Here is a 19,041-nt window from a genome sequence, read left to right as displayed (position 1 = left end):
TTGTTACATTTTGTTTCACTAAGTTAGGAAAGTAATGTTTTAAGTCAAGCCTGATGTTGCCTTGCACAAAAGAATGATCCCAGTCTCTTCTCCACACAGTGACAGTGAGGCATACAGTTTATTAATTAATTGAATGAATGAAGTTTATTTTCTGTCTTTGTTTACAACAAATCAAAAACACACTTGTGATCCTTTACAATTCTTTTTTTTTGATCCACTTTTTCTCCCATTTTCTATATTTTCTCCCATCCCAATTTCGTATCATCCAATTCAACCCTCCCCTGTCACGAACGCTGTTTCTTGCCTCCCACAAGCCGGCTGCAGTGAGGACTAAGTCATACATAGCACAAGTCCCCTCCGGTACTTGAGGTAACAGCAGTCGCATCTTTTCACCTGCGCAGCTCGACCTCTCAGTGTCGAGGAGTAACGCGTGGGAGGCTCACGCTGCCCCCGACACTTCCTGATTCTACTGCGCAGGCGCACCAACCGACTTGTAGGAGTCGCTTGTTCACAACGTTCGATCCCCACCCTTCAGTTTTTCCCTCCCCGTAATACGGCCAATGTGTATTACTGCGGACGACCAGCCAAACTGAAAAACAATGTGGAGAGCTGGATTCGAACACGCGAATCCTAGCGTCTCCACACTGGTGGCGAATCCTTTACAATTCTTAAAAACAAAATATATATAAAAAAAACGTGGATTAAATATATATATTTTTTTGTACTTTTTTGAAGAAAGAAATTTGGACAATGGGTATCTGATCAGTATCGGTATTTGCCGATACCCAGGTATTGGTATCTGGACTGAAAAAGTCGGATCGGTGCATCCCTAGTCTACTCTCGACGCATTGTGCACTGCAGTAGTGACCTGCAGCTCTGGAACAGCACTGACTCAGTAGAGGCCAGACTCGAGACTCCTGTCTCTGTAGCTCCCTAAACCAAGAAAATAATACTAGTACTGTCTTTTGCTGTTATGCACTTTGCTACTAAGTAATCTACCTTGTCTATAATACTACCTACTATGCTAATATGTCTATACTACTACCAACTATGCTAATATGTCTATACTACTACCTACTATGCTAAATGGTAAATGGCTGGATTTATATAGCGCTTTTATCCAACGGACCAACGCACTGTACAATTTTTTCCTCACATTTTTAGCCATTCACTCACACATTCACACACCGACGGCAGAGGCAACCATACAAGGTGCCAACCTGCTCATCGGGACCAATTAGGGGTTAAGTGTCTTGCTCAAGGACACTTCGACACGCTGTCAGGGGAGGAGCGGGAATCGAACCAGGAACCTCCGGATTACCAGAAGACTGCTCTACCTCCTGAGCCACTGTTGCCCCTACTGAGCCACTGTCGCTAATATGTCTATACTACTACAGTACCTACTATACTAATATGTCTATACTACTACCTACTATGCTAATATGTCTATACTACTACCTACTATGCTAATATGTCTATACTACTACCTACTATGCTAATATGTCTATACTACTACCTACTATGCTAATATGTCTATATTGCTACCTACTATGCTTGTGTATGTCTATTACTATGCACTCAAGTTCAACACTGTTTGACGAACAATCTTACTGACCCTTAGCTGCCAGAGTTGTACCCTTCCTGCTGACTTGTTGTACACAACTTGTAAGTCGCTTTGGATAAAAGCGTCAGGCTAAATTACTATTTAAATTAAATCATCCTCCCAACGCAATTGCAACATATCAACAACACAAACTAAGCGCCCCCCAGCTGCTAAACAGCACTCTAGTGCAGGGGTTCCCAAAGTGGGGGTTGCGAGCCGCCGCGGGGGGTCGCCAGATGATAAAAAATTTAATAAAATAAAAATCAAAACAAAAATAAATGATTTTTTATATATATATATATATATATATATATATATATATATATATATATATATATATATATATATATATATATATATATATATATATTTTTTAATGCAGTCAGGCCACTGAAGCAGGCCAGGCCAGTGTTTCTAGTTGCAGCAGCGCAATAGTTAGATAACCTAGGTGGGGAACAACCAGGAGATCACTGCAACTCACACAAGTTGGAGAACTATCTCTCTCTCTCTCTCTCTTGCTCTCACACACACACACAAAGGGCCATTATTATGTCACACTTAACATACTGTCTGACTAGCTGGACACAAGCCTCCTGTACAACATTACGATCTGTACAGGTAGTTTACCATCAGGCTGTGAAAGTTCTGGACAGGAAAACAAACAGCCACCACCATTGTTATAGCATAGCAAACCAGAACCTACTGAGCTGGGACAATCTTGTCAAATTCAAAGATGCCTGCCTTACCTATAAAATCCTACATGGCTTGGCTCCTCCCCCCCTCTGTACTTTCATAAAACAGAAAGCATCTGCTGATAGATATACCAGGTCTGTAGTCAGAGGGGACTGTGTAGTCCCAAACAGGAGGTCTGCTTTTAGTCAGACAGCCTTTTCCGTGAGAGCAGCCCACACCTGGAACAGTCTGCCAACACGGCTCAGGGAGTATCAAAGTTACATCTCATTTAAAACTAACTTAAAATCATGGTTGAGAGATGGTCAAGTGTGCGACCATTTTAACTGAGGGGTTGTATTTTAATGTATGTATTTTAGTGTATTGTAACCTATACTGATTCCTACTGTGTTTTAATTATTGTACTATGTTTTTTAACTGAGGGGTTGTATTTTAATGTATTTATTTGTATGTATTTTAGTGTATTGTAACCTATATTGATTCCTACTGTGTTTTAATTATTGTACTATGTTTTAATTATTGTTGTGCTCATGTCACCTGCCCCAGAGACTACAGTTGAAAATTAGCCAACTTGGCTAAACTGGCATATTTACAGTCAAATGTTCCTTAATATGCACTGTCTCTGTATTTTAAACCAATAAATACAAATACAAGGGAGCCGCATGTGATTGGTGGAGGCGGGACCCTTACAAAAAACTGTTGTTGCTAATCATTGACACATGCTAGCCTGTAATAATCCCCCCCAGAAAAATCTACTTTGCATTTGATATATTGCAAATATATGCCATCACACACACTGGCATTTAAAGGGTTAGAATTATAAAATTAATATGTGGTGTTATGATCAGGGCTGAAGTTGAATAAAAGATTGTATTATTTATTTTCAATCTGACATTACAAAAAAACAGAATCCATCTAAATCAGTGTTGTTGCTAATCATACATATGCTACCCTGTTTTTTAACAATAATTTGTGATGCCATCACAAACACTGGCATTTAAAGGGTACAAATAAAAATATTCCTGCACCAGAATGCAGGAAATGAAGTCTTTGTAACAAGAAATGTCCTGCTTAAAAAGTGGCCTGACTGGGGCTATATTTTGCACTATATTTCCTGGCCTGAATGATTTCCCCAGTCCGGCCCTGGTTAAAAGCCTCCAATGCTTATTAGTGTGTGTGCGTTTGAACGTGTGCATGTTTCAACCATACATTTCCATTTATAAAAAAAAAAGAAAAAATAATTACATTTTTTTTATTTTTTTTACCTCCTATAATAGTGGGGGTCGCGGCTCTCTGACACCGTTATTTGGTGGTCGCAGCCTGAAAAGTTTGGGAACCCCTGCTCTAGTGTGTACGTCAGGATGGTGCATTGATCCGTTCATTGCCAGAGGCGGCTTCGCTCGTCGACTTCCCCTGTTGCTTCTGTGCGTCAGTGATTTAGGTGAGAATATACCCGTGTTTCTGCGACTGTAGAGCAGGTTTATTTCCTGTTAACATGTGTGCCTTTGTGTATTTCCCGGGCTGTGCTTGTAAAACTAATTGATGAGCCTAGGTGCGCTAGCGTACGCCGTGAGTGAACGGTCGTTTACATTAATGACCTCGGCTCTGAATATTCCACCTGTATCTGGGGAGGGTGGCGGGCAGGTGGTGGCGTCTTGTAATTGTTGGGTTGAGTCTGGATAGTTTTGTGTTTGTTTTATTTTTTAAGATGGAACACTTGACTGATAAACCAGGGAGGAATAACGATGTTTAGGTCTTTCCAGGGTATCTGCGGGGTATTAAAAAGTATTAAATTCATAATTCTCAATTTAAGGCCTTCAAAAAGGTACATGTATTACATTTTTGAGGGGGCAGCCCGGCTGTTGGGAGATGAAATTATATTAAATATATAATAATAAAGTTGTTGTTTTTTGCGAGGCAAGGCAACCAGGAGCTTGGGTCTGGCGAGAGCTTGTATGTAATGCACAAGAATTTAAATTGGCGCACAAGTGTCTGTCAGCTGTGTCTCTGTTATGTCCTTTGTCTCTGCTGGGCTGTCTGTCTGTCAGTGTCTCTGTTATGTCCTCCGTTTCTGCTGTCTGTCTGTCAGTGTCTCTGTTATGTCCATTGTCTCTGCTGGGATGTCTGTCTGTCAGTGTCTCTCTGTTATGTCCTCTGTTTCTGCTGTCTGTCTGTCAGTGTCTCTGTTATGTCCTCTGTTTCTGCTGTCTGTCTGTCAGTGTCTCTGTTATGTCCTTTGTCTCTGCTTGGCTGTCTGTCTGTCAGTGTCTCTCTTATGTCCTTTGTTTCTGCTGTCTGTCAGTGTCTCTGTTATATCCTCTGTCTCTGCTTGTCTATCTGTCTCTCTGTCTGTCTGTCAGTGTCTCTCTGTTATGTCCTCTGTCTCTGCTTTTTGTCAGTGTCTCTGAATTCATCAGCAGGTCTTACAAAAGAAAGGCTGCTTGATTTTTCTAATAGCATGCACAGACAGACAGACATACAGACAGACACACACATGGCGACGGCATGCACTAGGGCTGGGCAATTAATCAAAAAAAAAATCGCAATCTCGATTCATAGACCTATGCAATCTCATTTCTAAATCATGACTTTTTTAATATAAAATATATTTATATAAACATTATTATTATTATTTTTACTTAACTTTTTTAAATGATGACTATTCTGACTCGAGTTATTTTTGTATGTTACAACAAGAGGCTTTTAAGTTTAAGTCAAGCACTTTCATATTCTGTTATGTTTAAGTTTAAGTCAAGCACTTTGATATATTTATGTTGTCTGTTTAAGAAAGAGTGCAATAAATGATTTTATTGAAAACAAAAGAATCGTGTGAGAGGATCGTGATCTCAATTCTTAGAGAGAAAAATCGTGATTCACATTTTAGCAAGAATCGCCCAGCCCTAGCGTGCACACAGACACGCATGGCGTGCACACATGCACAGACAGACAGACAGACACACACATGGCATGCACACACAGACACGCACACGCACGCACACACACACACACACACACAGCGTGCACATATGCACAGACACACACATGGCATGCACCCACACACACAGACAGACACACGCATAGTGTAACTGAGGGGTACAATTCCTTGACTGTATTGAGAGTATGGTATTATTAAACCACTACTTAGTTATGTACTTTAATTACTGGCCATACAGTACATGAATATATCTGGTGAACACCCACACAAGAATACGGCAATGACTAGAGCTGCCGCGGTATTGATTATTTCCTTACCGCACAAATTTGCAAAATATTTCCTACCGCCGCGGTTATTACCGCACACAAAAAAAAAATAAAAAAAAGTTTGAATGCATTTTTTTTTTAGTAGTAGTCTACTCTTTATAGCATATAGCCTGCCTCTAGTCTAAATGTCTATTTTTAGAGGATGACTTTGCAGCATGAATATTGTTTGGGATTCGGCAAGCACGCATTAGTTATTGAAAGTGAAACACGGATTCGAAGTTTACCCTCTGGTCGTGCGCCGTTCACTCGGTGACGCGGGCATGGGTGGTTACCCCTAACCCCCCCGACCCTTTCTTATTATTATTACTATAAAGTTACTACTTTATAATAAAGGCATTCGTTTTGTGGCATTAACATTATATAGTTATACGTTCAATAACATCAGCGTATTTACCGGACAATAGCAAGGCAAGCAATACTCTATTCATATCTCAGTTCCTTTCTTTGCTCAGAGCGTGCTGAGTTGTCCCATTCTGCGGTCTGTTAATAAAGTTTTCAATCAGACAAGTGTATAGAACGAAGGGCTTTTATTATAACATTCGTTGCAGACAGTAAAATCATTATGTCTCGTTTAGTACTCCTTAGGAGCGATCGTAGTCCACTCCGGCGGAGAGTTAAAGCTAACGTTATTAGCCGTGTTGTGATGATCTGACATTCAGGAAGTAAAAACCTAATACGCGCTTGCCGATTGGTGTTGACGCTACAATGTGTGACGCGTCTCTCTTCTGACCAATCAGTGGTCTGCAATGTTTCACGTGACTTTTCTGGTACCCAATAGGGTCGCTTGGAACCTCGATAGATGAGTAGGGTATATCTGCAGAGCCGCAAGCCCAACGAGAGGCGGGTAATTTATTATTATTATTATAAAAAACAGCAGTGACGCGGTATTCAGCCTACTCTGCGGTGGCCGTGATGTAACAGCGATACCGCGGTAATGCGGTAATCGCGGCAGCTCTAGCAATGACACATAAAGTTCTAGTTAGAGGGATTTATTATTATTAGAGCAGCAACGGTAGGTTACAGATTGAGAATTATACTTGCGCTTGTAAGGCGAAGAACACTTAAAGTAGGTCAAGAGCGTAAGTCCATGAGAATAGTAAGATGGGTATAAACTGACGCCACCTGTAGCATAGCAATTACATAAGGCACACTAGTGGTCAGCTGGAGACACTGGGGGGTTCCCTCCGGTTGTAAGCCGGCAGGGTAGAGGAATGTTCGGGTGCAAAGTCTGGGTCAACGAGGAATAAAGAAGCTCCAGCTACGGGAGGCGGTACATGTACTTCCTTGATCGGCAGACAAAGCAACAGCTATAATCCAGTATGCCCGACAGCATGGATGAAAGCTAGCCAGCCTCTGGTCCTAGAGGCGGGCTCGAGGGTGCTCCTCACAGGGGTAGATCCCACACGACAGTGGGGTAGACGGTTCTCTGCTCCAGCAGCCACGGTACCAAAGCAATATAATCCAACCAGAAAATGGTTCTGCATTCGCCGGTGTAGATTCTCCTGTGCACTATCCTTCACATTTAACTAGGTTGAACTTGACGTTACTTCACCAAACTATGACACTTTACTATCCTATTCGCACATGTTCTAAGTGCTCTATTTAGACGTAAGGTTGCTCACTTCACTTGGTCGTTGACTCGTGGTGAAGGCTTTACTAGTAATGAACGAACTGCTGCCGTTTCCACCTGCGCCGTATTTATACGTAAGGTGAATTATCTAGTGCCAACCTCAGTTCTGTCTCGTATTACTGCGCAAACCTGGACATGTTGAGACATGCCTTGACGTTGCCTTTGAACTTGCCATTGGGGGTATGGTCGTTGGCGCCTAGGGGTCGCTGTCCAATAGGAGAGCGAATATTATGGTCTGGTTTGTACCTAGGTAAAGGGATATTCCGTGTATATATACAAAGAATATACAAGGGATATCAAACGATATACAAATATTATACAAGGGATCTCAAGCAATAAATATATATATTCGGTTTAATCTGACCCTTTGTAACACATAGCATGAACACACGCACACACACACACGCACACACATACAGACACACACATAGCATGCACACACACATGGCGTGCACACATGCACAGACAGACAGACACACACATGGCATGCACACACACACACACACACACACACACACAGCGTGCACATATGCACAGACACACACACACATGGCATGCACCCACACACACACACACAGACAGACACACACATAGCATGAACACACGCACACGCACACACACACGCATACAGACACACACACACACACACACACACACACACACACACACACACACACACACACACAATAGCACTACACACCAATAATAGCACTACACAGATGAAGACACAGAATGTGACAGTCTCTCTCTCTCTCTCTCTCTCTCTCTCTCTCTCTCTCTCTCTCTCTCTCTCTCTCTCTCTCTCTCTCACACCTCTCTCCTTCATTGTAAGCCGGGCTTCCTCCGTGTTATTGTACGTGCTGAGAGTGAGGGAGTGACAGACGGACAGATGAGGGGGAGTTGGAAAGAGGGAGGGAGAGAGAGAGAGAGGGAGGGAGGGAGGGAGGGAGAGAGATGGCTTTAATTTATGTCCGTTTGTCATCTGCAATTTTCCAAATGGTGAGAGGCGGTTCTTCATGGCGTCAGACGGGAGGCCCGACGTGTCTGGCAGCCCCCTAAACAAGGTGCTCCGCTACCTGGGCCTATAAATCAACCTGCACGACGGAGAAAATCCTTAATTCGATTCTAACCTTTGTCATAAGACCCGTCTCCCGCTCGTGTCGCGGTGGAGCGATGGCCTACATGTTGGAAATGATGTAGCGAGTCCTGTCCCTACAGCCATCCCAACCAGTCACAAGGACAATGGCACATTTCCGCAGCACAAATCTCAACTTTTGTTTGTCAGTCAGTACTGTGTAGCAGCCTCAGCCTGGTCTATTGATAACGGTGGTTAGAGAACATCTCTCTCTCTCTCTCTGACCAGGCTGTTCTCTCTCAATCTCTCTCTCTGACCAGGCTGTTCTCTCTCTCTTGCTCTCTTTTTATTTTTTTCTCTCTTTTCTCTCTCTGACCAGGCTATGTGTGTGCATGCTGGCTAATCGAGAACTGGCTCTACCTACACTGACCTTCCACTCTATCCTCGCCCTGGCCTTGTGCACGAGATGTCCTTGAATGTGTGTGTGTGGTTTTTATCATTCCACTGTAAAGCTCTCCAGCGAATGGGACAGGACTCTCTCACACATGACATGTAGTAAACAGTGAGAGCTCTCTCTCTCTCTCTGACCAGGCTGTTCTCTCTCTCTCTCTCTCTCTCTGACCAGGCTGTTCTCTCGCTCTCTCTCTGACCAGGCTGTTCTCTCTCTCTGCAGGGACATCATGATAACGCACTTCGAACCCTCCATCTCCTACGAGGGTCTGTACGGAGAGGTGAGGGACATGTGCTCCATGGACAACGACCAGCTCTTCACCATGAAGTGGATCGACGAGGAAGGTTTGTCTCCACACGCACGCACGCACACGCGCACACACACACACACACACACACACACACACACACACACATGGACAGACACACACACGCACAGACACACACACAGACACGCACACATCTATGCACAGACACGCACACACACGCACACTAGTGTTGTCAAAAATATCGAAAAATCTATACATATCGATTCTGAATATTTAAAACTGTTTCAATACTCATTTCCCGAAATATCGATACTTTCTGTGGTATCGATACCAGCTGGCTTGCTCGCAGTGTTCTACCGCAAGTTGTTGACAGACAGACGCACGCTGTTGCAGAGCATGCTTGCCCCTCCTCCTCCTCCGCTGCAGCCCTCCCCTCGCAGACCTGTCTTCAGTTTGTAAACAAAGATTTTAGCTCGTGCAGAGCCTCCGCAACTTGTGCTTGTGGATAAAGAAAACAGCAGAAGTGCTGTTTGGAAGTACTTCGGGTTTGAAGTAAACGACGAAGGAAAAGCTAAAGCCCATTTGCAAGCGTTACAGAGCAGAGCCAACGATACAGCTATTAGCTAACGTTAGCTAGTCGTTCTTCCGTTAGCTTATGCTAGCTAGCTGGCCACCTTTATAATTACTTCATGGAAACGGAGTAACGTTAAGTCGAGTTCATTCATACTACACTAGTACACGTATGAACTCGACATAACGTTACCCCGTTTCCATGAAGTGTTTAATTAGCAGCAATCTTGTTGAAAATGTAACGTTAATAAATGCTCCGAGTATAGCTCCGGAGAAATATCGCTCTCTCGCTCTCGCCGTCATGAAAATTGTTGTAGTTGTTTTAACCAAATAAAAAGCAGCAGCACTATTGCATAACTGAGTCATGTTTGCTACTGTATGTATTTCTTTCTTTAGGGGAGTTTGTTTCACAGTTTTAGCATGATGTTTTATAGATGGCTAGGTTAAACAGGTTTTTGTTTTTAAGAGTGGTTTGATTTAGATTAGATAATTTAGTTATTTTTAAATGTCTGATCTAAAGATAAACAAAGGGTTTTAAAAGTGTTATATTTATCTCCTCTTATAGTACCAGAGAGAAGCTAAGGAGAATCAACCAGCAACAAAAGCAAAATGTGTTAAAAAAAAAAAAGAAAAAAAAAACATATATATATATATATATTTTTGGTATCGAATATTGATACTTTTCAAGGTATCATATCGAAGTCGAAATTCCAGTATCGTGACAACACTAACGCACACACACAGATGCACAGACACACGCACACACACACACACACACAGACACGCACACACACACACACTAGGGGCGGGATCCACAAATGGCCATTTGCATGTTCTTGGTATCTAGGGACATCTATGGACCTCAGTGCAGTGAATGTATTCCCAGTGTCAGAAATATTGTGTCTATTACTAGGCTTGCTTAAATTGTGATGAAACAAAGGAGAATATGAATTATGATTTTTTGCATCTTTGACAGTGAATAACACCATGTTAAAAATTACCACACGTGAAAAACTGCCACTGAGCTCGTTCAGTACATTCTTGAGATCACGTGTACAACAAATCTAAGGAAATTAATAAAGGGAAGATGATTAAACGGAAGATATTGTAGATACAGTACTGAATTCTTCCATGCAATTTGAAATATTATAGAATATAGAATAGCAGGCTTATAAATGACCTTATTATAGCCAATTTGCACATTTATGCATTGTGCCAAATCTTATCTTTCAAATACCAGAGTTAAATTTGGATTTAGTATCACCAGGCGTGCATAAGAAGTTTAAGAACAGATGATGAACAGTAGGTTTCTTATTCCTGCCAGAGTGCCGCCATTTTGAAACTGATTTCAAAATATGATTGTTGCTAAATGCTCAAAATAGGGGAGACAAACTAACTGCGCTCCAATATATGCCATTAACGTTCAGTTTTGTGGTATATTATCCCGAGTAATAAGAGATATTAAAAAGATTCATACAGAACCCATTTGCTTTTTTTCACCTAGAGGCCTCTGGGAAGTGTATTTCTGAAAAATTCCAACGCTCATTGAAAGCTCTTGATGTCCTCTTCAAAATGGCCCCAAAACTACAATTACCGATGGTCAATTTCTTCAAAATGGCGGACTTTCGCGATCAAAACAACAGAAAAACTAAAACTAAAATCTATCTAACACTTTAACCTATTGGTAAACTAACGTATTGATGATAATATACATTATAACTGCTGTTGTGACATGGTTATGATGTTTATTATATACCATTTTGAAAACCCCTCGTTTTCTTGCAAAAAGTTTCAGGAAAATATAAAGATTCTGTGATAAACGGCCTTTACTGGAATATTCTGGAATACACAAAAAACGTTGTAATTTTTCTGCCTATTTATGAATAGTTTTCAAATAAACGCTAGATTATCGATATTATATGTGTATTTATGCACGCTAGAGAAGAGAGCTGAAAAATCGATTCTCTCATTTCCTGATCAGCGCACACACACACATATGGCACACGCTGATATCTCTGTGAAAACAGCTCTGATTATCCTAAAACTGGTAAAATAGATTCCTTACCTCAGATCAGATGTTCTCCAAAAAGATTATTCCAATTCCTGATCGCCATCACGGGTTGTGTCTTCTTGGTTCGACAGCGCCTCCGCAGAGTGTGCGTAGGACCCGTGTACGCACGGTTGATAAATCCCGATATTTCTATGCGTACACACATTCTAAATTCCGTGCGTAGGAACGGATATAGAACACTTTCTACGCAACGTTGATAAATGAGGGCCCTGGATTACACGCGCACACACACACACGTACACTCGCACACACAGCCTGGTCTAACTCGTCAGTCAGAGAAAGTGGTATGGTAAGTGAGGCGGCAGTAACGATGTCATCGCAAAGATGGCGCTGTGGGGTTGTTGTGCTCAGCAGAAGGTCAGGCTGCCAAAACCCATTAGCTTCAGATCTCCACTGGTCAGCAGACAGTCATCAGCAATGCATACGTCAGACAGACGCCGCTTTACGTCCTCATAATCAGCTCGTTCATTCAGTCAGATCCAGCTCTCCTAGGAGAAGCATCCAACTGCAGAGCCGCAGAGCGGCGCTCTCAGGTCCGGCGCTCAGCAGCGCCACCCACCCAATGACTGAATTGGAGTATTGCGACTGGACTTGGTTAGAGTATTGCAGCGAAAACAATCGATTAATTGAAAACTTTATTAACAGATTGCAGAATGGGTACAGTACAGTACAGCTCACTACATACAATTGTTAAGGGGATGCAGACCAGAGAAAGACTTTTTATTATTATTTGTTTTACTTTATTATTTTTTTGTTTAACCAGGAAGTCCCATTGAGATACAAGATCGGTTTGGGAGAGGGAGGTAAGGGGTTTTAGATTGTGTGTTGTGAAGTTTAGACTTCAGAGAGGGAGAGTAAAGTATAGAAAAAAAAGTACCGTTGGGTATAGGGATGGGTACCGAATTCGGTACTTTTGAGGTACCGAACCGAAACACGTCGGTACTACCGAGTATCGATTCAAGTGAGATACAGTTTTTTTTTTCTTTCTTTTTTCTTTCTTTTTTTTTCTTTCTTTTTGTATGTCAGCGTTCACACGCACAATATATGCTTACCTAGGATTTGACTTGATTCAACAACAAAGCAGTTGGAGCAATGGCAAGCCGAAAACGGTCGAAATTGTACTTATTTGAAGTTTGGATTTTTTTTTCACGACTGAGGTAGGTAAATAATTTTTTTTTAGACTAATGTACCGAAAAAAGGTACCGTTGGGTACCGGTATCGATTTACAGGTACCGGTACCGTATCGGTTCAAATGTGAAAGGTACACATCCCTAGTTTGGTACCGGTATCGATTCCCAGGTAAAAAGAAACATTTTCAGGCTCTGTGTCCTGAAAAGACCCACCGCATAGGCCAGATGCAAGCCGCATTTTACAATAAACCTCTGTGGGGCTGCTTATTTTAAATTTTTTTTTATAATCGCAAATTTTATCGCAATCGCAATATCTATCTTATTTTTCAAACGTATTCAAGAATAAACATCATCGAAAGTAGTAACGTTACGTTAGCATAACTAACACTTGAATAACTACAAATGAATATAAATATAGGAGATTTTGACAACAAAATTAACAATATGATGCCGCAAGTTGTTATATTTCAATTGCATACTTTTGCTATGCTATACACTACAGTCTATGTGATGTGGGTATGATGGGAATGGTGAATATTATGTTTAATGTAAATATGTGTTATACTGGATATGAACAGCAGTATTATAGGCCTACAGCAGTATTGTACAGCCAGCAATATTATACATTATTATTAGGGATGTCCCGATCAAATTTTTTTGCTCCCGATCCGATCCGATCATGTGATTTTGAGTATCTACCGATACCGATCTTTCCCGATCCGATCAAAAAAAATAATAATATATATATATATATATATTTTTTTTTCATCCCAATTTCTCACATTACATTCACCCTGAATGTTGACGTTATCCAGGTGAAAAGTTAACTTCATTCAAGCGAGGCATTGCAATCCTTGACATAAATCATTTGATGTATAATTAAATCAAAGGAAATGCGTTTGTTTTGGCAAAATTCTTCTGCTCTGTGTGACAATAAATAAATGAATGATCATATGCAAGTTAAAACCAAAACTAAGGCCTCAGTATTAGTTTAAGACGTGAACATGGTCATGTTTGTTGAATAAAAAAGAAAAAATATCCCGATCTTCGGAAAATCGGATCGGGACATCCCTAATTATTATACATGACTATTCTATGCAAGTAGGCTATGTCTAAGCTATTTTACAATATTATACATGAACTATGTGCAATTATGCATAAGACTACGTAAGACACTATGTAGGCGGCTGTTAACTTCATTCATCAAGGACAACACAACGAGACCGCACAATTTGACATCATGCCATATCACTGTCTACATAGCTCGAGTTACATTCAGTTATTTTACAGCTGGTGACTTCATTCAAGCTACAACATCTACAGACTATGAATTAATGTGGCTGAATTAAATAATGAATAAGTAAAACGTGTCGAATCACATTTGTTTACCAACGATTTTGTTATTTGTGTCCTATAAGATGAAAACATTTGAACTGTTTTTTTTTTTTTATTCTTTTTGGATTACAGAAAATTATCACTAAAGTGCTATCTGTTGCAGCTGCACTGTTTTCCATGAAAATACCATATTTGGATAAGTTTGACAATTTCTCAAAATCTGAAAATCATTATTTAATAAAACACAGAAAAGGATCACCAAATTACTCTGGATTAAAAAACAGACAACATTGAGACAAAGCTTCCTGACACATCTCCATCCAAACTCTTGGAAGAACTCATTGAAATCTCATCTGATACCACCTGGAGAGCTAGTTTCAGAGTGTGGTGCTGAGTACCAAGTATCTCATGATGCAGCAGTTAAGGTGTTGATACCATTCAGCACCACATAGATATCTGTGTGAAGCTGGCTTTTCATCCATGACAGCTCTGAAAACAATATAGGGCCAAGTTGAGCCTTGAGGATGACATGCGTGTTGCCTTGTCACGTATTGACCCTATTATTAGCCAGCAGTAGCAGACCTCGCATTGAGCTAGAAATGTCCACTGAGTGAACGAGTGCTTATTTTTTGTATTTATTTATATTTTTTGAGAAATGGTAACTTGGTGATCCTTTTCTGTATTAAAAAAAAATACATGATTTTCTGTTTTTGAGAAATTGTCAAACTTATCAAAATATGCTATTTTTATGGAGAACAGTGCAGCTGCAACAGATAGCAATTTAGTGATCCTTTTCTGTATTTAAAAAAAAAATACATGATTTTCTGTTTTTGAGAAATGGTCAAACTTATCAAAATATGCTATTTTTATGGAAAAGTGTGCAGCTGCAACAGATAGCACTTTAGTGATAATTTTCTGTAATTTTATTTAAAGGAATATGCTATTTGATTTACTACTACAAGCAGTGTAATGTCAACAGTTTCCTCATTTTTCTTTTGCTTCAAGCCAACTGAAGAATCCATTGTGGTCAGTGGTCACCGGCCCGGAAAACGCGTGGATTATGTATTTACAGTACTCAACACTGTAATCAATAAGCGTGATCGATATTTGGAATGGCAATCAGGAATTGGAATAATCTTTTTGGATAGCATCTGATCTCGGGTAAGGAATTTATTTTACCAGTCTTAGGATAATCAGAGCTATTTTTACAGAGATATAAGCGCTTGCCCTATGCGTGTGTGTGTCTGTGTGTGCGCGGTCAGGAAATCGATTTTTTCAGCCCGCATAAGTACACATATACTATCGATAATCTAGCGTTTATTTGAAAACTATTCATAAATAGGCTGAAAAATTACAATGTTTTTGTGTATCCAGAATATTCCAGTAAATGCCGTTTATCACGGAATTTATATATTTTCCTTGAAAACGAGGGCTTTTCAAAATGCTATAAAACGGAAATGAACCGATTATTAAAAAAAAAAAAAAAAAATCTGTTTCGACAATGTTGACTGCAAACAAGTCATTGATAAGCGACAGGCAGATTAGACACATAGCCATAATTTAAGACAGAGATTATGCCATAATTTAAGACAGAGATTATGCGTTCACAACGCTATCATTGAAGTGGGTGGTGGCATTTAACCATGCTTCACCATGTTAACACTTTCAGTGCCACGAGGTGGCGCCAGAGTTAGCGCTTGAATGCCACCATCGGCGCCAATGTTATCGTTAATATTGCCTAATCTATGTTTTAAATTATGGCTATGTGTCTAATCTGCCCGTCGCTTATCAAAGAATCCTTTTCCAGTCAGTGCTGTCAAGGTTTTTTCAGATTGGTTTTTTATCGCTTCATTTCCTTTTGAGAGCATTTTGAAAAGCACCCGTAAAAAACAGTCCATTCTGGGGCATTCTATGATAATCGTCTTTTACTGGAATATTCCAGAACGTTGATATTTGTCGGCCTATTTATGAATCGTTTTCAAATAAACGCTAGATGATCAATATTATACACGCACGCCCATTCGAGCCGCGCACGGATAATCGCCGTGTTTATTTCCTCTTGGATTTTTACAGTGAAGCCGATAGAGGACATTTCACAAAACAGCTTATATCTTCATCAAAATGAGTCTGATTATCCTAACACTGATAACATAGATTCCTTACCTGACATCAGATGGTATCCAACTGGTATATTCCAATTCCTGATCACCATTCGAAAAAATCGATAAGTGTATAGATCCAACGTGATACAGTAGAACACATGATTCCGCGGGGCTCAGAGGCTCCAGAATGAACTCTGATAACCCCGGCTGCATCAGTGGACTGGAAAATGTGGAGTACAGGATTTTTTTCCCCATCCATTTTCATTGAGTCCATTCCAAAATCCCTTATGTCATCTGGGAGACGATAGGGGGCGCTTTTTTCCACATCTGATCGCCGGCGGTGCTCTGGTAGACTAGGGTAGGCTTGCGTGATGCAATATGATTTCAGATCGCAAAAAAAAAAAAAAAATCTGAGAAATCTCGTGAGTGGCTTTCAACGAGATATTAATAATTCAGAGAAAACTCGTGAGTGGCATAGAAAGTGTTAATAGCCGGTACTGAAAGTGTTAAGCACCCCCCACAGCCCAAGTGAAATGCAAAAAAAATAATCCGTTTCGACAATGTTGACTGCAAACAAGTCATTGATAAGCGACAGGCAGATTAGACACATAGCCATAATTTAAGACAGAGATTATGCGTTCACAACGCTATCATTGAAGTGGGTGGTGGCATTTAACCATGCTTCACCATGTTAACCCTTTATCTGCCACAGATTATTCTGATCTTAATCCACTCTCTGCCACCACTATAAGTCTATGGAGATGTTCCCCTTCTTTGCAGGGCTATAACTTTAAATTGTATTACTATGGCCCATTCAACGTCAAGTATCTATCGTTTAGGATGTAGCAACGTTCTACTTTTTCATTCACATATTCATACTAAAATACGGTCTAAAGTATAAATATGTTTTTATCGTTTTCTGCAGCATTCTGCAGAACGCGAGTTATAGCACTAAATACATATATTAGATCATCAAATGTAGATACCGATTGACGTCGGATACAAAATTTCAATTGTACAAGGTCCTACACGTCATGCCTCATCATCTGCTGGTATAATATAATAATATAATGCACGCAGGACCTCTTTAGGGGGGTCTTTATTCGGCATGCAACGAACTGGACATGCAATTGGAGCGGCACACACACACCGGGATACACACACACACACACACATGCATTGTCTTTCCTCAGTCGCCGATGCGATTGAGTCTCTGCGCTTGACCCATCCCGTCGTCCTTCCCCCCCATGGGCAGCCGGGAGCAGATAGGGCGTCAACGTGAGCCGCGCCCCGGGGACCAATCCAAGTACTCCTGTCCGTCTTCGTCAAGGACACCACAGCGTTAGCAATCTGTTGTTGTGCATGTTTTTCCATTGGGTTTATCTTATCGGGGGGGAAACCCTTGCGAGCACGGGGAGAACATGCAACTCCACTGGTGACCGGAGGGGGGGGGGGGGGGGTTTATAAGTCCGTGGCCGACGTTAAATAATTTATTTAGTACGGGCGATATATATATCGGAGCAGATTATACGTTTAATAATAATCAAACACGCTGAAACTCACCACAGCTTCCTCGTAGCGTTGGGCGATCAGCGTCGAGCAGAAAAGTCGCTATTATGGGATGTTGATATATGCGATCCATGTCCAGGTTGTATAATGCTATATACGTCCAAATCATGTTGTTTATCGAGTTATTGGCAACGGATCGCTATCCAGTGTGTCGAGCTGGAGTCCCGCTAGCGATAGCGAGTGGCCGGACGAAATATGGGTGAGCACCACTTCCGGCTCGTCACTTCCGGTTTTGGCGATTCGCCGATCGGCCACCAGATGGCGGTCTTGAACCGTTGGAGAGTTGAGAGGAGATCAACAGCAAGTCTCCGTGGGTGAAATATGATTGCCATCACAGATTTTTGAAATATTGATCTCAAAGACGCCTTACGGCGTCATTGGCAGATTACGCATTGGCGAGCAATGACGTGGTAACACGTTCTTGGCGAGAAAAGGGTTAATGGCCGGTACTGAAAGTGTTAAGCACCCCCCACAGCCCAAATGAAATGCTAAAAAGAAAAAATAATAGTCTAGTTCAGTGTTTCCCAAACTCTTTTGGGTCGCGGACCCGTTTTTATTGGGTCACCAATAAAAAAATAAATAAAAAATAAAATAAATTATTAAAAAAAAATCTTTTTATTTATTCTTTTTATAAAAAAGTTGTAGATGTGTTGATTCAGTTGGGCACCACATACTTATATGAATCTGGGTTTTCTACTCTAGCATACCTGAAAAACAAATACAGAAACAGACTAAATGCTCAGCATGACCTCAGAATAGCACTTTCAAAAACCAAGCCCAGAATAGATCTGCTGGTTGAAAACCATTGTGCCATAGATGAAATATTATACCCCTTCTAGCATGATGTCAGGTCAGTAGAATTTTTAAATAAGTCAGTTAGGGCTGCAACTAATGACTATTTTGGTAGTCAACTAATCTGTCTTATTTTTTCGATTAGTCGACTAATCGAAAAACAATTATATTATTATTATTATTATTTTTTTTTTTCACTACCTATCTTTGTGAAAGTGGCTTCTCAGCTCTGGTCCAGCTGAAGACAGAGCAGAGGAACAGATTGGACATTGAGCATGACCTCAGAGTTGCTTTGAGACTCTTGTCAGGACCAAACAACATCCCCAGTTATCCCATTAGTTCCCCCAAACTTACTGTCGGTCTGTTATGTTAACCTAAGAAGTCTTCAGCTGGCTGGACCAGAGCTGAGAAGCCACTTTCACAAAGATAGGTAGTGCAAAAAAAAAAAAATTATAATTATTTAATTTTTAATGACTAATCGACGCAACAATATC

The 19,041-nt window shown here is 40.8% G+C and overlaps 1 protein-coding gene across 1 annotated transcript in view; it reads left to right on the top strand.

The window, feature by feature from the left end:
- Positions 1–19,041, top strand: part of prkci (protein kinase C, iota) — a 123,302-nt gene that overhangs the window by 46,130 nt on the left and 58,131 nt on the right. Inside the window, exon 2 of the mRNA XM_084327913.1 lies at positions 8,933–9,054. Within this exon, the coding sequence (XP_084184039.1) occupies positions 8,933–9,054 (122 nt within the window). The remainder of the gene's footprint in view (positions 1–8,932; positions 9,055–19,041) is intronic.

The sequence above is a fragment of the Notolepis coatsorum genome, assembly GCF_963971535.1.
Source record: "Notolepis coatsorum genome assembly, chromosome: 13".
Classification (NCBI taxonomy): Eukaryota; Metazoa; Chordata; class Actinopteri; order Aulopiformes; family Paralepididae; genus Notolepis; species Notolepis coatsorum.
This window is presented reverse-complemented; position numbering and strand designations above follow the sequence as displayed.